At 47.3% G+C, this 22,377-nt stretch overlaps 1 protein-coding gene and 1 pseudogene across 1 annotated transcript in view; both read right to left on the minus strand.

Moving 5' to 3' along the window:
• The window catches only part of CFAP74 (cilia and flagella associated protein 74), a 123,123-nt gene that overhangs the window by 73,518 nt on the left and 27,228 nt on the right, over positions 1 to 22,377 (minus strand). Inside the window, 8 exon segments of the mRNA XM_066637397.1 lie at positions 299 to 401; positions 1,348 to 1,458; positions 2,649 to 2,822; positions 7,173 to 7,277; positions 12,338 to 12,436; positions 13,677 to 13,823; positions 15,135 to 15,225; positions 19,692 to 19,859. Coding sequence (XP_066493494.1) covers positions 299 to 401; positions 1,348 to 1,458; positions 2,649 to 2,822; positions 7,173 to 7,277; positions 12,338 to 12,436; positions 13,677 to 13,823; positions 15,135 to 15,225; positions 19,692 to 19,859 — 998 coding nt within the window.
• LOC136660942 (5S ribosomal RNA) lies at positions 10,376 to 10,495 on the minus strand (annotated as a pseudogene).

Consider the following 22,377-nt stretch of genomic DNA (forward strand, 5'->3'; position numbering starts at 1 on the left):
GATGCCAAAGGATCATTTGCAAGCACCTCCTGTTGAAAAAAAAAGAATCAGGCAGCAAGCAAACCGAAAAAGCCCAGCTCCAAACCCAGAAAAGTCACTGCCCGTCAGAATCCAGCCTAACCAGAATCCTTTACTTCCAAAGTACACTGAACACACTAGCATCTATTTCTATAGCAGACCTAGTGGCAAGCTTATCTGCCAAGTTGAAGAGATCTGCCGCAAAGAGGGATCTATTCACTCTCCTTCATCTGGAAAGCTTGAGAAGCTGCAACAACAGACAGCAGGACAAAGCAAATACCCGATTGGACGTGATGTTGTTCTTCAGAGACAGCACCGTTTCCATCCTCCTCCGAGTGTGCTCCTGGAGCTTCTCTTTCTCCTTCTCTTCTCTCTCACGGACACTGTTGCAAGAAGAGGATGACGAGTCAGGCACATGTCCATAGCCAGGCATGATCAAACCCCCTCTCCCAAGAACCGCACGGGAGGCGCTGGTCTCTGACCCACCACCGACAGAGATCCAGTTGGCGGGCACAAGAGACAAGCCTTTTGGGTAATGGCCCCGCCGTTGTGGAACTCCCTTTCCCAGGCAGACCACATTGTTCCCACACTTGGAAAGAAGCTAAAAGCATTTATTTTTAACTGGCAAGGTATTCCCAACTCTGGCATTGTTTACTGATTTTAATGTTACAGATAATGCATTCGGAGGTCTGCATTAGGAGGCAGGAGGTCTGGTCTAGAGGGTTGAGCCTCCATTTGCCTGAAGATAACATCCACAAGGTCGCCAGTTCGAGGCCACCGGCACCGTGCAAACTTGAAGCAGCTGACAAGCTGAGCCGAGCTATTCCATTTGCTCTGAGCGTGGGAGGATGGAGGCCAGAATGTGCGACCAGATCAGAATGAAACACCTGAATGTTGTGGTTTCTTGAAAGATAGAAACCTTCTTTCAAATTGTAAAAATCCCTACGGGGATTTAAATTGCCTGCCTATGTAAACCACCTTGAATAAAGTCTAAGGAGAAATCCGAGGACCAAGAAAGGCGGTATAGAAATACCTGCATTATTATTATTAATTATATATGCTCATTCTCATCCATTTCATGTAAACAGCTTTGATCTCCTCAAAAAGCCATCTTTAAAAAGTGGGAAAAGGTAAAGATATAGTTGTCACACAGCAGCTTGGCCAAGATGCCACCTGCCATACTGTAAAGATTTTGAGGCAGGAAGATGGCAGACCAGGATTTGCCAAAAAAATCCCTGGAGGATTTCAGTCGGTGGGCAAGAATTTCCAAACAGGTGAGAATTTTCTTTGCTCTGCTATGGCTTTAAAGAGAAGCCATAAGTGAACAACCTGGCCAGGCTTGTCTTCAGAAACTGGATCGCTCTTTTACGGTTCCTCTGGAACTCTCCCAAAGCTCGGATCAACTTTTCCTCATATTCCTCATTCTCTTCCAGGATTTTTCTGCACAGAGAAGCAAAACACAGATAAGAAAACACAGCCTTGCAGAAGGACCTTCAGAATGCAAGTGAACTTCCCCTTCCTGGCTAACAGCAGCTACAGGGTGCAGTGGCATCACTAGGGTTTGTGTCACCCAGTGCAAGAGGCCAGCACACCAACCCCAAGATGGACCGCCTCCTATGCCCCGGGTGGTGGGAGTGCTGATGTACCATTGCCAAGCCCCTGCTGGTTTTTTCGGCTGCAACTTTTGATAGAATAGAGGTATTTCAACATGATTTGCTTCATTGCATTCTGCAGGAAATTACACATTGATTGATATGTAACATGATGGTATTACCTGAAAATAGCAAGATTTAAAATTTTTTGGCCAGTAGTGGTGTCACCCCCCCCGTGCACATCACCCTGTGTGGCCCGCACCCTCCTAGCAATGCCACTGATAGGGTGGGAGCTATTTGGATCACAGCTGTAGCACCAGGTAAGAAAAGACTGACCTCTTTTTTCCCCTCATCCCACAGCACCTATATCTCAGAAGCAGCACATAGCAACACAGCTTAGTCACTAAGAGACTGACAGCACCGTTCTAAGCAAGTCTACTTAGATGCGAGTCCCACTGAACTCAATAGGACTTACTCTCAGTAACTACATAAAGGGTCGTAGCCTGAGCTGTGAATCAGGACTTGCGCCGTGTGAATCTCGCCTCTGCTGTTAGCTCACTAGGTTGAGCAAGCCACTCCCCCTTAGCCTCAGTCCTTCTATCTGCAATATGGGAACAATAATCCTTAACTACACAGCTTTACACACTCAGAAATATATACAGTGGCCCCTTCTCATCCACAGGGTTGTGATCCGCATATTTGACCCAGTGTGGATTACAAGCCCAGCTGGAGGGGACTCAGAAGACCTCCCAGACATCCTCTGCATGCCTTAGAAACCTCCAGGTACAACCAGAAGACACCCCCTCCAGAACCCCCGCAGATACTGAGGCCAACTGCATAATTCCTGCCCTTGGTTTACAGGGTGTTCTTCCTGAAATGTGGTCAAATGGCTTCCAGCCTTTGCATGGCAAAGTTGGCATTGCAAAGAACGGGCAAATCATCCCGACACCTGCAGCTGCTTCCTCAAAAACCAAAGCCCAAAGATGCTGCCTCAAGTCTAGTTTGGTCCCCATCACAACAGTGTGGCGCAGTCCTTACCTCTCCGAGGTCAGCCACTTCCAGTCTAACTGTAGGCTCCTCCTCTTCTTCTTCTGGAGCCGAACTGCTGCCTGCTTTTCGCACTGGGCCTCCAGCTCTTCCTCGTCCTGCGTGATCTCCTTGCGGAGGACCGCAAAATTGCCTTGCTCAATTTCAATCTTCCACATGTCTAGCCTGGCAAAGGGGACCAGGAAGGGGAGGGACAGATGGAGAGAACCATTGTTAACGAGGACCAGGAACCACCTTTGACCAGTTCATCTGCCTGTTTGTTTATGAGAACATCGGTGGTCGTGCCCGTTTCTGAAGAACCAGCCATGGCCTCCAATGAAAATGCAAAGCTGAACAAAAACCCGCACGTCACTGCTAAACATGTTCCCGGAATGCCAACAAAACAAAACACAGTGTATCAATACTGCGAAAGCAAAGCTAATTTGGGCAATCGCTTTTTTTCCTCGGCTAACAAACACAGAAAGCTGTTTTCGGCACGCTTGCCACAATCCACCAGATGAATCCCATGAATGCAGCTGGGGCTCTTCTGCTGAACTTGGAAGCCCTACGTAGTCCAGGACCAATTTAGAACAGGTCAGGGGCAGGCCAATTTCAGGACTGCCAAGATCTGCTCTGCCGTTTCCCTACCACCCCCAAGGTACAATTAAAATGCTCACAGAGGTACAGTTGTAAGAGAGATCTGTATTGGGGGGAGGGGGAAGAGTGGTCTCTGGCAGTTGATGGAAATTCTTCTTCCCCGCAGGAGGAGCTTCAGGTACCCTGAGGGTTGACTGATGTAAAAATTAAAGTGATGCAGTGGCAGAGGCCACCTTTGCATGCAGGTTTGATCCCTGGCAGTATCTCCAGGTGGGGCTGGGAAGGACCTCTCTTTGAGACCCTAGAGTGTGATGCTGCCAGTCAGTGCTGACTGTTCTGAACTACAGAAATCAAGGATGTGACTCGATAAGAAGCAGCTTCATAGAGTGGCCCACAAAAATAACCTCCCCACTTTTGAATTTGGGGAGGCTGTTGTTGGGGAGGTTGTTGAAGTTGGGCAAGCTGAAGATCAACTTCCCAGGTGCTTAGATGCATGTCTAACACAAGCTTGTGCCTGGCCTAGTAAAAGTTGAGACCAGGGTCACTATTGCCTCCGTCAATACTTGGCTTAAGCTGAACCACACTTCACGGGATTTAGCCTCTCTAATCCTTTGGGATAAGTTTCAGTTCTCATGGATAAAGGCAGTGCTTGATAAGCTACTGTGAACAGTCTTCTTCCCTTGGACCATACTGGGAATGGGAACAGACCAACAAAGGCAGCAGCTATAAGAGAGAGTTTGCTTGACATCGAAAGGCAGGAGGATATTAAACAAACACCAAATTTCCTGGCAGCCGAGAGCTCTAGATACGCTGTTGCCCTGGCTGCTTACCTTTCTGTGTTGGGGCACCAGGGCACAGGAGGGCATTCGCTCCAGCTCGATGGCAAGATTACCCTCAGCTGTGACAGATGGGCATTATAAAAACAAGCCTATGAATGAGAGGGTTTCCCTGTGCAGAAACTGGAGGTAGAGACCACCGAATGACCAGATATATTGGTCATTATTGGACCAATATTGGACCACTAATAATATTGAACAGATATTATTATATTGCCCATTTTATGATGCAATTTGACCAAGGTTTATTTTTCCCCAGAGCTGGAAGGCTTCCCTGCCTTTCTGACTTAGGGCCAAATCCTATCCAATTCCCTTTCCTCGAGGCCACATTGCAACTGCACCAGCATTGGAAAGTTGGATAGGATTGGGCTCTTAGACACCTCTAAAGAGTTCCTGATGGGCGGTGTCTCTTGGACTACTATTATTTCCTTGTGGCCGCTTGCAAAATCTGGCAAGAAATTCTATGCACGGATAAAGTTCTTCAGTAATTTTTAGTAATCTTCTCTTTTTCAGCAAATTAGCAGTTTATTTGTTTTAGTATCTTTAAGTTTTAGGTTTCTGCATTCGTTGTGTGTGATGTGTCGTTCTGTGAGTGGTCTGGTCTAGGACCACATTGAAATAAATTAAAACAGGGAGGGGAGGGGTAGATGCAGAGCGGATGTGGGGAAAGAAGATGTGATAATTTGTCATGTACAGTTACTCAGGTTTCGTTACAGTATAGCTGGTGAGATGCAGCCAAAAGATCCATGGAAAAACATGGGTACTGAGTAGGGATGTGAGGAAATGTGAAATCGCAGAGGCATGGGTGTGTGTGTGTGTGTTCCAAGCATAAGGAGAAGCAAGGAAGAAACATGGCAGAGAACTGCCCATCTACTTATTCTTCTCCCCCATCCCCTTTTCGTACCATGAAAAGGCAGATCATAAGCTTCTGAGCTCAATTTTTCTCTTCTTGCTCTAAGTCACTGTAGAAAGCATCCCAAATAGTCATAGCACTACATTTAAAATTATTCTCATGCTAAGTACTGTGCACCACTGCAGTGCCCTCCCCATCACACCACAGCATCCCCTTCCAACAAGCCTTTCTCTTGTTGGGGGAAAAAAACCACAAGAGTTTCCATTCCTTTTCCCACATCATCCGCAGAGGGACCCCTTGAAAGATTGTGAAAAGTTTGGAGGAAAGTAGGTTAGACCAACATCTGGTGGGCTTGGCTTAAGAGTTAAAATGGTCCTCTCTAAGGGTTAAGAATAAACTAATAGATGACCCCTGCGCTAAGCTCTCATTTCCTGCTATAAACATCTTTGATTCTAGCAGTGACTCCATTTAGTCCACCCGGCCATTCAGCTCATACAGAAGTTTCATTTCCAAAGTGGTTTGTTGCACGGGGGCAGCGGAGGACAGCAGCCATCTCTTTGCACGTAGGTACATCTTACTTAAGTTAATCTCATCTCGCACGCCATCTCACACTCCAAGCCAAACCATCCTTTGGAAATCTGTCATTTATATTGCGAAGTTTCATTCTGGATTGAGAGATCATAAGATGCAAAGTGGGGGAGAGTGGAAAAGAGGGGAAATAAAGTTTTAGGGTTCACACAGCGTGACCCTAAATGCCTGAATTATCTTTCTGCATTTGGATTTCAGGAAATAGCTTGAAGGAGGGGCAAAACTGAGTTGGCATCACAGAATTGGGTGGGGGAGCTTTAGCACTTTGTCCTGTTGCAGTTCTTATTCTGATGGCAAACCCTCCCTTTTTCAAGGGAACAGAAACAAGCTGCCAGAAGAGGTTCAGCAGAAACTCAGACAACAAGAACCTCCACCAGAATGGAAGGGGGGGTTACTCAAGGTTCTCTTCCAATGTTTTTTTATTTTATTTTTAATAAAAGCCTATCCCCATCCTCCAATCTAACCAGCTGTCCTTTGCTTTGGGATGGATGTGGGACAAATCTCTTTGCCATAGCGTGGACAGCTTTCCCAGAGATCTCTGGGAAACAGAGACAGAGTTTCCAGAGATCTCTCTATACCCAGAAACAGAGGTCCTCATGCCTGCATCTCTTGCAACCTTGCCAGCATGGTGTGATGGTTCAGGAGTTGGACCTGAAAGATTCAGGCTCAAATCCCCACTCAACCCTGAAGCTTCCTGGTTGACAGGCCAGTCACTATCTCTCAGACTCACCTATCTCACAGAACTGTCACAAGGACTAAAGGAGGGAAGGAACTATGTATACCCCCCTGAACAACTTGAAGGACGGACAGTATAAAAATAAATAAATATCCCTGTAACCCTCAACTTGTATTTCTGAGCTGCAATTTCATCAATGCCCCTCTGAAAAAGTCCAGTCCTCCTTCCAGCTGGCTTCATGGGGGTAGAGAGAAAGAACAACAACAACAACAACAACAGTATTTATATACCGCTTTTCAACAAAAAGTTCACAAAGCGGTTACAGAGAAAATCAAATATCTAATGGCTCCCAAAAGGGCTCACAATCTAAAAAGATGCAACACCAGCAGACAGCCACTAGAAAAGACACTGCTGGGGGGAGGTGGGCCAGTTACTCTTCCCCTGCTAAATAAAAGAGGAGCACCCACTTGAAAAAGCGCCTCTTAACCAGTTACGTAGCAGAACATCCCCCTCACACACACAAGATCCCATGTTCAATCCCTGGCAGTATCTCCCAGAAAGCCGCTGCCAGACAGGGTTTGCAACCCTGAACCCATCGGATCAGTGGCCTGATTCAGTACAACCAAGGCGACACCTCCCATCCCTGACATGTGGGAAGTATTTATTCACAGAGTGAAAAATTTCTAGGTATCTCAGACAATTTTGCCCCCCCCCCCCCAAAAAAAGGTGGAAAGAGATAGAAAGTGCTTTCACAGCACAATCCCTAAACGGGAGGGAGGAGGCGTCTTTCACATCTCCCGCGTATCAAGTGTTAGACGCTAACACTTTTGTAGGCTCCCTGATTAATTCCCCCACACACACCAGTTTTAAAAGCCAAAAATGTGTTAAGTAGGTGTTCTGGACTCTGGGCTAAACTGCATAGGTGCATTAATAGAAAAGCCGTGCCATCAATCCTTCCATTGTCTCTTTCTCGAGATGTAACTTACATGTTTTCGTTGAGCATCATATCAATGTTTGACTCCAGGTCCTTCTCATTTCTCAGTTCAGCACACAGCCGTCTATGCATGGACCGGAGGCGGAAAACAGCTGCACTGTGGCATTTTTTTTTAAGGGGGGGGGAAGGAGAAGAAAATGGGAAATAATGAACGTTAAATGCTTGTACATGGAAAAGAAACAATTGTGGTGTCTCGAGGACACGGCTTAGATTTTCGGAACTTTGCCGGTTTATATTAATGGAATGCTTTTCAATTATGTCTCTAAAGCGTCCATTCTCCCGGCAGTCTCTTTTAAAACCTCTGCGCCGGCTGGTTGACAATCACCAAAATGAAAGCAGACGCTCCCTCCTATTCTGAAGTGACCTGCAATCGGTGGGGAAAAGGATATGACAAAAGATAACTCTTTAAAAAAAAAAATCCAAAGGGTCGGGTCAGATGGAGGAGGGATCCCATGTGAAGAAGACTTGCACATTTTCTCCTCCAAATAGGGACGGCCGCAACCTGCACTGGGCTGCTGAAAGCAGAGACGGCCCATCCATGAGGCCAACTGAGGTGCTAGCCTCAGGTCAGGCACTGGATTAGCAGGGGGAGATCATCACACACCTCTGCTGCTGCTCCTCTCATTCCCTGAACTGGAAAAGTTGTTTTTTTTTAAATCTATTTTATTGTTTTTATGTATTTTATGATTTTTTAATGCTGTTAGCCGCCTCGGGTGCCCTCCCGGGAGAAAGGCGGATTACAAAATCAAATCAATAAATAAACAAACAAACAAATAATAAAAGAAAAGGAGATGGAAGAGGAAGCATGGAGGACAGCAGTGAGTTGGGACATCTCCAACGTTCTAGCCCACTACTCTCCCAATCTTTCTTTACCAAGCTAGGGAGCGGCCACCGCCCACCTTCATCCACTTGACTCCACTGCTCCTTCCTCCTGAACTTCCTGAATTTAAAAAGAGAGGAAGAGGAAGAGGACAAGCGTCGGCGCTCTAGCCCACCATTCTCTCCCCCCACACGTCCTCTTCTGCTTCATACTCCTCTTCATTTCCAATCCAGAGAGTGGGAAGAGGAGGAGAAATAGCTGCTTCCCAATAAGCCTCTCCAGTGAGTGCCTAGATGGAAAAACTAACCAGGAACCAACAAGAACCCTCTTTGCCGCTATGGCTGTGGGCAACAGTACGAAGGACTCACATCTGCCTGCTGTCCAGTCCCCGGGCACCATAAGGGAGTAGCTGGCCTGTGCATCTATTTTCCAACCATGGGTGGGGACTATGCCATGGGGTGTCAGGGCTCCCCCTAAAGCTGAAGCCACTGCTGGTGATTAACAGCCTGGAGACTCTACAGCAGCTGCAAAGCTCCACCCCCCCCCCCCCCAAATGCAGCAGATCACCCAGCAGACAAACAGCTGAGAGTTTTAAGTCGAAACAAACGGTGGTATGGTGGGGGCAGGGAAGCACAGCAAATTGCCACCCACATCACAAACCGGGGCGCTAGCGTGGTGTTAGATTCGTACACTTTGCAGAGAACAAGAGAGGGAGAAAGAGAACAAATTGCAAATTGGTTTTCCGTCAACGCATCAACAACTTGGGAGGCAACAGGGAGCTGCCACCTTCATTGGGGTGGGAATGAAATGTGCAGTCGCGGGTCAGTATCCCGAACACGGCAACAGGTTTCTGAATAGTTATTGCAAAGATCAGAAAGCAAGAACTAAGCATAGACCCTGTGCAGACGCGGCAACAAGCCAGTTTGAAATGGAAAGAAAGCGATGCGGTGAGCCTAGGTCTCCCATGCTCCCCCTATCATCTGTCCGCCATTCGACACAAGGGGAGGAGACTGGAAGTGTCCATCTGCACTTTGTTACAAGGATGACCCCTCCCCCACTTCAGGCAGCATACCAAGTTGCATGGTAATGCACCAGCTGACCTCACTCCTCCTCCTCCAGCTTCCTGGATTTGAAAAGGAAGAAGGGAATGGCACAAACAGGAAATATGGAGGACCGCAGTAAGCTAGAACATTTCTATTTCAGGGACACTCTAGCCCACCACTCTCTTCTCCTCCCCACTTCCTCTCCTGGTCTTTTTCACTCTTCCTTTCTAAATCCAAGGGGTGGGAGGAGGAACAGCAGCAGTGGCTGGGAGGGTAAGAGATGGACAGTGGGCGTGCTGCCGGTCCATTGGCTGAGGCAACCACCTTAGCTGACCTTATGGATGGGATCAGAGATGGCTCCACAGGTGAGACCTGGTGGCGAGGATCCACACCTGTGTTCAGCCAAAGTGGAAGGTCTCTACGGGTGCCTGGTAAAGGTGATGCTTACTGGGCAACTGCAAGGGAGCAGTAGGGATCATCCACTTCCCCCAGTGTCATTTTAACCTGCTTCCATTGCTCCCCACCATCCAGCCACATACCTGCGGAGTGGCTTACGAGGAAGCAGTAGGAGGCAAGTGGCAGGAGCTGAAGCAAGACCCTCTTTGTGCTGCTCCCTGTAACTATAACACCACTGGCAACAACCTCCCATTCACTGCCCACTTCCCAGGCACTGTGGGGGACAGCACAGATGCGCTTGCCAAAGCATAGAGAATGCATCACTGAAGGGGACCCTCGCAGGTCCTTTGCCCCATGCTGGAGCCAACACTGGACGGGACAAGTTGGTTTGGCCTGCAGAAGAACAAGACCAGCCAAAATGCCCTTGAACCACAAGCTGCTTAAATGGCGCCAGCAGAAGGGGGCAGCCAGAATAAGTGCCTTCCATTTGTACTTTTCTATCTGAGGTCAGAAACAAATTTCATTTAAGTAAAATAATTCTTTCAATACCCGAGTTAATTTTTTGTATTTGTTATGTTTACTATAATAATAATAATGTTATAATAAACATAAGTATCTAAATCAATCACTAATGGATTTTACTATTTAAATATCCAATCAAAATAGCATTTTAAAACAAGACACATTTTTATTTGCTAAATTGGTCAGAGCCCGTCGCTCAAAGCACGCTACAATTTCGTGTTATTTTTCCCTCTGCTCTGCTTGCAGAGTCATTAAAGACACGGCAACCTTATTACCCTCGCATTTTAATTGGCCCCATGAGCAAAGCTCTGGGAGCAACGCAGAGTGACACTTCGCCCTCTTCTCTGTAACAGCCTGGTGGAATCGCAGTGATAGAATGGTTGGCAACCTTCAGTCTCGAAAGACTATGTTTTAAGCCTACAGCACCTGGTATTCCCAGGCGGTCTCCCATCCAAGTAATAACCAGGCCTGACCCTGCTTAGCTTGCGAGATCAGACGAGATCAGGCATGTGCAGGGTAACAGTTGCTGCAGTGATGTGTAAAAAATGAAATGCTTGTTATTGATCTTTGAAATGGTGCCTCTGAGTTTATCAAGCTTTTTTTCTTTTTTTTTAAATCCTTGCACATGCTCAGAACGGCTCCGGCTCTCAAGGAGTGAGTACCCTGGGTACGGCACAATCGGGCCCGATTTCTCACTGTCCTTTGATGGTCCCAGCCTTACACAGATGTCCTGACCTTCCCTTCCCAATGAAGAATGATAATGGAGCAACTTCCGGTTTGTTCCACAGCCAAGGGATGGCAGTGCAGTAAGTACTGCAGGTGCTGCAAGGAGCCATGTAAGCAGGCCCCTCCCACTCTATGTCGGAGCCAATCTGGGCAGTAATGCCTCTGATAGCAAGTGGGAGGGGCCGCTTATCTGGCGCATTGAGGCGCCTGCGGTGTTTAGAGCGCCACCGTTCCCAGCCATGCTACTGGTTCCCGGATCCAGCACAAGCTCCTTTCCTTACCTTCACAGCTTTCTTCTCCGTGCATCTCAGATCTCCTATCCCACTTCTGTCCATGACCTTTGCTGCTCTAACACCTCTGTCCTCAAACAACCAAAGGTCTCCTCCAGTGCCCCTGTCCCTTGTTGCCCCTCACACCTGGAACTGCCCCCTGGAAGCCTTGTGGGAGGCTTACTCACCTACTACCTTCAAATCCTGCCTTTTTTCAATTTGGCAGCAGCACAATTCTATGCTTATCTATGCAGAAAAAAAGCCCCACTGAGCTCAGTGGGCCTTCCTCCCAGGTAAGTGTGCACCAGACTGCAGCCTTAGCCTCTGCTCCCTACTCCAAGCTGAAGGTTGCATAAATAAGACCTCCTCGTGCTGACCCCATCTCCATTTCTGTCACCTTCCCCTATTTCCCTCATGTCAATATCCTGACTGTAAGCCCTTCAAGGCCGAGAACTATCTCTTCACTCCAGGTAAACTGCAACATACACAGAAGGCACTCTATAAATAAATGCATGAGCTCTGTCTCATTCTTGCACACAGTTTCTCCTATTCTGCTTTTATCCTCGAATACACAAACACACACACAAATAACCAACTGAAATTCAGTTCAACATATAATGTATTTACACTATTCTCTGTCTAGGGGAACCCTTTGCTTGCTCTCATTCCACCTCTTAATCTGGAATCTCAAAGGGCTTCCACAAACTTTTACGTGTGCCCCCCAGCCTGCTTTAAAAAACTAAAAGTCTCCTCCACCTGTGATAACAAGATGAGATCCTCAGCTTGACAGCGGCATTGTAACAAACAAGCCTCTGTACAACTCCCCACTACTCCTCCAGTTGCTTTGAAGGACCAGATCAAACCATCTTTGATCTTTTCTTCCTTCCCCAGCAGTGCCCAACTACAAAGAGTATAGAACACCTGCTCTTACCTGTGTTATAACTGCCCTACCCAAACCTTAAACACCGACGAAGATGTGGAGATCGTGCATTTCCAAAGTTGTTACACACCCAGCTCTGAGCAGCCAGCCCCAGGGGACTAACAGCGAGCAGGTGCACACAGAGATGGTATCAGCCACATAGAAGTTAAAGTGGTTTGTCTTGCTCTCCAGCAAGCAAGGAAAGGTTAATGACTTCTTGCCACCTGCTACAGTCCTCTGAGAGATAACTGTGTTTTTGTTTTGCTGTTTCAGTGCTGTGAATGGCAGACTCATTAAGCATCACTCCACAAGGAGAATTTAATAAGTGGTGGGCAGCGTTATCAACCATCTCCAGCACCAGCGAGAGGCTAGAAAAGAGTGACAAAATTCACCTGATATTGTTAAATCATAATAAATACTAGTACTGGCTGCAATCTCTGACAAGCAGGATTTGCTACCCACGTATTCCCAGCCTCCTCTTCTCTCTCCATCTCCTTCTCCACATTCTGTTGCTGAGTCACCAACACTTCAATCCGTGAGCGACAAGCATTCAGTTCCTCCCTGGAAAGGAGTACACACAATCACTCAATTTTCACATTGCAAATCTTAGACCCGCTCCTTTTACTTTTTTTTTTTTTTTAACATTAAAGGAGTTCAGTCCGTTTGGAGATCTCAGGAGAATGTCAAAAGAGAACTCTGCAATAAGAACATGTAAGAACATAAGAAGAGCCCCACTGGATCAGGCCAAAGGTCCATCTAGTCCAGCTTCCTGGATCTCACAGTGGCCCACCAGATGCCTCAGGAAGCACACAAAACCACAAGAGACCTGCATCCTGGGGCCATTTCCTTGCAGCTGGTATTCAGAGACAGCCTAATTCTAAAATCAGGAGCTTGCACATACACATCATGTCTTGTAACCTGTGATGGACTTTTCCTCCAGAAATTTGTCCAGTTCTCTTTTAAAGGCATCCAGGCAAGATGCCATCACCACATCCTGTAGCAAGGAGTTCCACAGACTAATTCCATGCTGGGTCAACAAATATTTCCTTTAGTTTGTTCCAACTCTCCCTCCACTCAATTTTAGTTGATGTCTCCTGATTCTGGTGTTGTGTGAGATGGAAAAGAACATCCCTCTATCCGCTCTATCCATCCCCTGCATGATTTTGTGCATCTCAACTATGTCCGCCCTTAGGCGCCTTTTATCTAGGCTGAAGATGCTGTAGCCTTTCCTCATAAGGGACTTGCCCCAGCCCAGTAAACATTCTGATTGCTCTCTTCTGCACCTTTTCCATTTCCGCTATATCTTTTTTGAGATGTGGCGACCAGAACTGGACACAATACTCCAGGTGTGGCCTTACAATCAATTTGTACAATGGCATTACAATATTAGCTGCTTCGTTCTCAATACCTTTTCCCAAGATCCCAAGCATGGCATTAGCCTTCTTCACTGCCGCCACACCCCAGGTCAACGCTTCATTGATCTTTCAGCCCAAGATCTCTGTCCTAATCTGTCACAGACAGCTCAGAACCCATTAGCCTATATATGACATTTTGATTTTTTGCCCCCATGTGCAATGTGATGAATTTAGAAAAAGCATCAATTTTTGGAAAAGCACCAGAATGACAAGCCAGTAAACAACCAGTCGCCTATAGCGACTTCCAGGTAACCAAGCATGAACATTTTAGCCAACTGGAAAAGCTGATTATTCTCCCCCCCCCCCCGAATGAAATGCAGGCTACTACATCACAATGCAGGCTAGCAACTTTCGTGGAGTGTGTAAATATAAAGCTAAAAACAGACCTGGTTTTTTGAAAAAGTGCCTCCTTATCTTTGCCTAGGTTATCAAGCTGGTTCAGATTTCTTCGTAAGTTGAGGATGCGGACTCGGTCCTCGTAGCTCATGACTCTTCCAGTACTGGACATCATGTTTAACTCCATGTTGGACTCCCTTTTGGGGTGAGGGAAGAGAAAGAAAGAGGGAAAAAAAAGACTTGCGTTTTCACGTACGCATGAAGAAATGCAAAATCAAAGATATTTCGGAACAGACTTCTGTAACCACAAACTTATTTTTACAGCAGTTACATTTCAATCCCATTTTCCTTCCAAGAAGCTCAGGGCAGTGTAAATGTTTCTTATCCTCTACTCCAGGGATGCCCAAACCCCGGCCCTAGGGCCACTTGTAGCCCTCAAGACCTCTCAATGTGGCCCTCAGGGAGCCCTCAGTCTCCAATGAGCCTCTGGCCCTCCGGAAATTTGTTGAAGCCTGCACTGGCCCGATGCAACTGCTCACAGTGTGAGGGCGACTGTTTGACCTCTTGCGTGAGCTGTGGGATGAGGGCTCCCTCCACTGCTTGCTGTTTCACATCTGTGATGCAGCAGCAGCAGCAAAGGCTGCCCATGCATCGTGCAAGGCCTTTTATAGGCCTTGAGCTATTGCAAGACCCTCATTCATTCCTATAAGTTCATCTTTAATATATTTATTTATGTAAACTTATGTAAATTTATTCAAATTTTAAATGTAAATTAATTCTTTTTTCCCCCCCCCGGCCCCCGACACCGTGTCAGAGAGACAATATGGCCCTCCTGCCAAAAACTTTGGACACCCCTACTCTACTCCTATCTTCACAATAGCCAGCGAGGTACGTCAGACTGAAAGGCTGTGAACTGACTGAAGATCACCCACTAAGCTTCAAGGCTAAGCAGGACCTCGAATCCAGGTCTCTGCTTTCTAATCCCAGCACCCCAACTGCTACACTTCTGATGAGCTTAGTGCAAGGATTCCCAAATTTTTTTGGCTCACGACTCCCTTGACCTACTGGGCTTCGGCTCCCCATCAGAGCTACAATCCTACACTTGTATAGGGTGGGAGGTTTTGCACAAGGATTCCGTGGCTCCCCTGGCTGTTTTCTGTGGCTCCCCCGGGAGCTACGACTCACGGTAAGGGAACTGCTGGCTTCGTGTTTTGAGGCAGTGGGCTCAGCTTTCCAAGAGGTGGAGATGGAGGAAGTTCTGCACCTCATCATGGTAAGTAAGATTTCTTACACCGTAATCCTATGGATGCTTATTTAGACGCAGGTCCCACTGTGTGTGAAAGAGAATGTTCCCCATGAAAGCGCACACAGGATCACAGTCTTAGAGCAGCGAATACGTCACCTGCTTTTGACTGCTTTTGCATGGCCTCTGACCGCAAGGCTGTTTGGTACTCTGCCCGTTTTTGTACTCAAGCCAAGCACAGCGGATGGCAGAAAGTTCTACTCACCCACCAGAATCGGTATCCCCTTCACCTATTCCAGAAGCACGTTTACTGCCCGTGACAGCCTCCTCCACAAGCTCTTCTTCTTCAAGTGGCCCTGATGGAAACCAAAGAAACCTACAGCAACAGTTGTTGAGATTTAATCTGCTATCTGGGAGAATTAACCCCTGCTAATTGGGTAAGGGGCACTTTTCAAGTGGGTGCTCCTTTTATTTAGCAGGGGGAGAGTAACTGGCCCACCTCACCCCAGCAGTGTCTGTTCTAGTGGCTGTCTGCTGGTATTCCTTGGCATCTTTTTAGATTGTGAGCCCTTTTGGGACAGGGAGCCATTTAGTTATTTGATTTTTCTATGTAAACCGCTTTGTGAACTTTTAGTTGAAAAGCGGTATATAAATACTGTTAATAATAATGTTAATAAAGGGGCAACTTGGAAAGCAGTGGCTTTCTTAGATATCGCAAAGGGAGGAGCAACTGTTCTAATTTGGCCCATCCCAGCATCCTATCTTTTCCAGCAGCTCTTTACTGGTGTCTCTCTTTGAGGTGCACAACCGTCTCCTAATTCCTTTGCTTCGTAAACTGCTTTGAAAACTTCTTGTTGAACAATAGTACATTAGGAGGAAAAGGACGCCGTCCATTCTCCTTCACCATACGCTGCTGGGACCACTGACCAGATGCTTCCTTTAAACCCCTTCTTAAAATCTGCCTTGACCATGAAGCCTTTAACGCAATGACTTCCAGTTCCACCCTCTGTTTACTAAGAAATAAGCCCCACTGTGTTCAAATGAGCTTACTCCCAGGTATTCCCCTGGGGGCTGGGGATGAGAATAGGCCCTCAGTTTGGCTGTACTTGTCGTAAGAGGCGACTAAACAGCCACCGGGTAGATGGGACTCGTTAGCCTGGGAAGGCAGCTCGTCTGAGAGAAGGAAAACTCTGATCCCAAACCTCCACTGCCTTGTGGCTACATCCAGTTATGAAAGAGGCTTCAGGAGTCAACCTCGAGGCAAAATCCGGAGCCGGAGTCCCTGGGGCAGTTCATGGCTGAACACAGTCACGTTCTGGCAACTCCTGCGACGCTGCTGGAACCAACTGTATTGGCTTCTGCCTTTCCATTGGACCATTTCAGCGACGTGGAGCGGGGGGATTTGCTGCATGGGTAACAGCCTATCCTCCATATCTACTTTACCCAGGCTTCATGCACTGGAGAGGACACTCTGTTCCAGAACACTATTCAGAGCGCGATACCATAGTCTTCTGAGACCGAAGGATGCCAACAAGGACTCCCAGGTAAGAGACTATAGGATAGCAAGCCCAGTCCTCTCTCCCTACCACAAGTCAGAGTCCAAAACCAATTTGGATGGGATTGGAGACAGAAGACAAGGTTTTGAGTGCCAACTCTACAGTCATGCTAGTTTTAATAGTTGGTGTACTGTGGCTGAGCAGCTTATAACCCGATAGCAGGGCTGTGGAGTTGATACACAGAACCTCCAGCTCAGCCTCCGACCCAGTGGCATAGCTAGAGGGAGTGCAAAGCACGAAGTTTGACAGAGAGCCTCACCATGGCATGCAAGCAGCCCCTCCCCACAGAGCCACTGCAGGTGGTGGGAGCAAAATGTAGGTGTAAGCCTACATTTTGCTCCCACCACCCGGAATGGCTCTGAAGGGGAGAGGCCCTTTGCATACCACAGTGAGGCTCCCTGCAAAACTTAGGGCTTTGCACTCCTTCTAGCTATGCCACTGCTCCAACCCCACACAAAATTACTTCCAATTCTGCAGCCCTGCTCCTTTTCCCTTCCCTTCCTCTGTCCTCCCCACTGCATCTATTTCAATTGTAGGCCACTTGGAGCAGAAGCCTGTCCTTTCTTTCTACATGAAGCTGTGAACAGTGTGTGTCTGTGGCATGGTTGTTGGCAACCTTCAGTCTCAAAAGACTATGGTATTGCGCTCTGGATGGTGGTTCTGGCACAGCATCTAGTGTGGCTGAAAAGGCCGATTCGGGAGTGACAATCCCTTCCACACTGGGAGCAAGCGCAGTCTGTCCCTGGTCTGTCTCCCTGGCTGTGGGCCTTCCTTCTTTGCCTCTTTGCCTCAGACTGTTGGCCAAGTGTCTCTTCAAACTGGGAAAGGCCATGCTGCACAGCCTGCCTCCAAGCGGGCCGCTCAGAGGCCAGGGTTTCCCACCTGTTGAGGTCCACTCCTAAGGCCTGTGGCATGATACAAGCAACAAGAAATATTTATAAGAGTAAAGATAATAAGACCATTGGGCGCGATACACCTATTTGCATGTCTGCAAAAGCATATGCAGAGGGCTCAATCTCGATCAGGATGGCAGCAAGCTGAGGGAGAGGGGGCCTTAACTCTATACCTTGCCAAGGCCCAGATTTGGATGCCCTACTCCCATCAAACCTGCCATTTTTCCCTAGGGGTGGGAGGAAAGCTTCAGTCAGCTCCAACTACACCCCCCCCCCCCGAGAAAGAATGGAGTAGATATCCAGATTGAGATTATTACACAGGCCAACATACATTTTGCTGTCTTTAAAGTTAGACCCATTCCTGGGTATATTTGGGGTGCTGATTCCAAAAACAGAATCAGTTTTGCCCAGTCATGTCCAGTTTTCTCTATCACATCTAGCCTACACCAGTGTTTCTCAACAAGTGGTACTTGTATGATCGGTAGTACTTGAGGTACTGCCTGGTGGTACTCGTGGGACCTTGAGACCCCCACCACATGGCAGCAGGACCAGACATTATAAGTGCTGCTTATAATGCAATACTATAAGCAGCATTAGTAGGCTCAGCTTGGAAGGCAGAGCTCCAGCGTGCACTTTTCACGTGCTCGAAAAGGCCCTCCTAACACAGCCAGTGGTACTTCCAATAGGTAGCCTATGTGAAGTGGTACAGTGGGAGACACGTGTTGCAAAACACTGGCCTAACACCATGGCTTGCTCCTGAGGAAGGTGCTTGAACTGATGAGGCTATGCCGTATCTCCAAAACTAGAAGCGAGAGGGCAAAACCAATGCCATTTTTGGAATCAGCGCCCCAAACTCTGCTAAAACCACCATAAATTTTGAAAAATGTTTTCCTGACCCTCAAATTTGCAGGCCTCTGCAAGTACTTGTATGCCGCTTTTCAACACTTTGTAAAGTAGTTCACAAAGCAGTTTACAAAGCTAAATCAGTGAATGAATGGTTCCCTGCTCCCAAAGGGCTCACAATCGAAGAAAGAATGTGAAAAGAAACACCAGCAACAGCCCTGAAAAGTTGTCATCCTGGGGTGAAGAAGGCCAGTTGCAATCCCCACTGCTACATAAAAGGGGCAGTTCGTAGGATTGGGACAGAGTTGAAGCCTCCCCACTTGCCGCGGCCACAGTCCAGATTCTCTCTCAATCTTACGTGTACACACACACACACACACACACACACACACACACACACACACACACCCCATTTGCAGAACAAGAAGCAAGCACAGCAGCACCAGTGATGCGATGAAAGTCACATCCAGTTTGGCCTTTTGTTTGTTAAAAGGTGCGTGCAGCTCCCTCGTCGCTTCCTGACAAGCCTACACAAGATAAGGGGATGCAGAGATGACATATTAAAAGCTTTAAGACTGCATATAATGGGGGGGGGGGAGAGAAAAAACCTTGTCAGCAAATTTATAAACAAAGACACATCTGCCACCCGCAGGCTTGGAACAGACAAACACTTTTCACCTTGGCGCTGCGGCTGTCATAGACAATCAGCCCTAAGAGCTTAAACAAGGAACTCGGCACTAGCCAAGCGGGAATGCAGAATTTGCTGTCCACTGAAGGGACTGAAGGGAGAGAAGTGCGTTTATGCGTAGGGTCCATCTGCAATCTCCACGGGTTTGCAACAAACAATAACCAAATGAAAAAAGTCTGACTCAATATTTGTAGAGCCCCCATTTCCCCAGATTGTAAGGAAGGAAAGCAAAATGCTGACCTGGGAATGCTGGTAAGCAAAATGTAAGGAAGGAAAGCAAAATGCTGACCAGCTTTGTATACAAAGCTGCTTCCTACTGAGTCAGGCCATTAGTCCGTCTGGTTTGATACTTTCATCTCTGATTGGAAGTAGCTTTCTGGAGGTATATAGGCAGAAGCCTTTCCCATTACTATCTGGAGAAGCTACCAGGATTGGATCTTTTGGGTGCAAAGCAAAGTGCTCTACCACTGAGCAATACTCTCCCCCCAAATTCTTGGGCAACAGGGATCTACTCTCTTGCCTTTGTGGACCACTCTTCCAGTTTCCAAAGTTTAACTGAAATGAGGAGTGCTCATTTCAGATACGTAGAAAAATGTTCACCCAAAATTCCACCACCAGCACCCCCTTTCCAGCTTACCTTCCATCCCAGCCAAACCATCAATTCCCATCCCACAAAAAAAAGATCATAAATATTCCAACAACTTGATTCCCTATTGCACCATTCGTAAACATTCCATGTCCTTGCATCAACTCAACCAGTAGGAGACAGATGTTTCACGGCTCCAAGAACAATGCAAAATAATTAGCAATTGTGAAATAGAACTGATTTCTCCTCTCCTAACCTTTCCAACTTTCCTCTTCCTGCACAGGTTCTTCAGGTAGGTTATTTTCTTCTTTATTCTCCTCTTCCAAGGAGCTTAAATGAAGGATCAGGTTCTCTCCAGATATGTTGGGGGACTCCATATCGTTCATTTGGGTAAGCTTTTTTTCTTCCTTCCAACAGAGCTTAGCTACAAAAGAAAAAAAATCAAAAGGCCAAGTTAAGTGCAAGAATAATATTTTCAAAGTACACCTATTATTTGAAACGAGCAAGTATTGAATAAGCTTCTCTCTGTTCTGCTACGCTTGGCCATTTGGCCACCTTACAGAAATTATTGCAAGCAAATTATATATATTAAAAACAAATGGTTACTTTGGGAACTTAGCACCAGAAAAAATGCAACTGAATTTTGCCTATTCCCACATACCCAACTGTCCCCTGGCCCAGCAACACACAGTTAGCAGAGGCCTTCAGAAGGTGAAAGCTGTCCTGTGTTAACACCAGGCTTTTCTTCTGATTCAATGTATTTGTTATCTACTAACACAGTGTTCTCAAACTGTGGGTCGGGACCCACTAGGTGGGTTGCGAGCCAGTTTCAGGTGGGTCCCCATTCATTTCAATATTTTATTTTTAATATATTAGACTTGATGCTACCATGGTATCTGACTGCATTCGGGGAAATGTTACAGACCAGTACCTTTAACAGGCTACTCTGTATATGCTTTTAACAATGATAGGCAATGGAACTTACTGCTGGGTAAGTGTGGGTAGGATTGCAGCCTAGGATTGTTAAAAATGTTCCTGCTTGATGGTGTCACTTCCGGTTATGACATCACTTCCAGTGGGTCCTGACAGATTCTCATTCTAAAAAGGTGGGTCCCTTTGCTAAATGTGCGAGAACCACTGCACTAACAGTTAACAGGTATATTAGAACATAAGAACAGCCCCACTGGATCAGGCCAGAGGCCCATCTAGTCCAGCTTCCTGTATCTCACAGCGGCCCACCAAATGCCCCAGGGAGCACACCAGATAACAAGAGACCTGCAAGGCTTCCTGGGAATTGTAGTTTAAGAACATAAGAACAGCCCCACTGGATCAGGCCAAAGGCCCATCTAGTCCAGCTTCCTGTATCTCACAGCAGTCCACCAAAAGCCCCAGGGAGCACACCAGATAACAAGAGACCTGCAAGGCTTCTTGGGAATTGTAGTTTAAGAACATAAGAACAGCCCCACTGGATCAGGCCAAAGGCCCATCTAGTCCAGCTTCCTGTATCTCACAGCGGCCCACCAAATGCCCCAGGGAGCACACCAGGTAACAAGAGACCTGCAAGGCTTCCTGGGAATTGTAGTTAAGAACATCAGAACAGCCCCACTGGATCAGGCCAAAGGCCCATCTAGTCCAGCTTCCTGTATCTCACAGCAGTCCACCAAAAGCCCCAGGGAGCACACCAGATAACAAGAGACCTGCAAGGCTTCCTGGGAATTGTAGTTTAAGAACATAAGAACAGCCCCACTGGATCAGGCCAAAGGCCCATCTAGTCCAGCTTCCTGTATCTCACAGCGGCCCACCAAATTCCCCAGGGAGCACACCAGGTAACAAGAGACCTGCAAGGCTTCCTGGGAATTGTAGTTTAAGAACATAAGAACAGCCCCACTGGATCAGGCCAAAGGCCCATCTAGTCCAGCTTCCTGTATCTCACAGCAGTCCACCAAAAGCCCCAGGGAGCACACCAGATAACATGAGACCTCATCCTGGTGCCCTCCCCTGCATCTGGCATTCTGACATAAATATTTGTACCTGGTTTCTCCCGCCCCCCATGGGTAAATGTTTTGCACTCATACATCTAACATTTGCTTGTTAATTTTTGTTACAGATTCTAGCTGTAGTGGAGAAGCAAACACAAGCTGAAGTACAGCTCCGTTTTGCCTCCCCCCACCGGGAATGGCTCCAAAGGGAGAGGCTGCTTGCCCACCACGCTGAGGCTCCCCACCAGACTGGGTGGCTCCGCCCCCCCCAGCTATGCCACCGCTTGCAGGATCCCCAGACCCCACCTCAACTACCACTGATGGTACCTGTACCACTGGTTGAGAAACACTGTGCTAGAGCTGCCCACTGAGGGGAGCCTCCTCCTGTTGCTTGCTGCATTGCATTGCTGGTCTTGCTACCAGGGGGCAGGGGGCTTGGGGTCCTGCAAGTACCACTGGACACCATCTCAAGTACCACCAGTGGTACCCATACTACTGGTTGAGAAACACTGCTATATGCAATAAGGGGTGGGGGGTGGGGGTTTTGTATGCAAAAAAAATAGTTCCCCCCCCTTTCGTTCTGATGTGGAGCAAGCCAGAATTCCCCCATTTCCTTCTCCCTAATGTGTGGCCAGGGTTCCAAATGCTGCAGGGAAGCGTCACCTGTTGAATTTCTGCCTGTCAACAGCTGTTAAAGATCACAGGTGAGGTCTTTAAAACAGGAGGGGGGCACTGCAGCCTTTGATAATTGTGCATTCAATTCCCCCCAGGTTAAAAAAAAAAGTATAGCAATTAATAATCAATTATTAATAATCAATAATCAGTTCCCACCTCCTCCTTTGCTCAAATTCACCCTGAAACCCCTCTCCCACCTTGAATGGTTGTGTCCAACTCCCACCAAGGCAGTTGCAACTTGCCCCAATGGGAGACCACAGAGGACTCCTCCACCTACCTCCCAAGCGG

The sequence above is a fragment of the Tiliqua scincoides genome, chromosome 9 (assembly GCF_035046505.1).
Source record: "Tiliqua scincoides isolate rTilSci1 chromosome 9, rTilSci1.hap2, whole genome shotgun sequence".
Taxonomy (NCBI): domain Eukaryota; kingdom Metazoa; phylum Chordata; class Lepidosauria; order Squamata; family Scincidae; genus Tiliqua; species Tiliqua scincoides.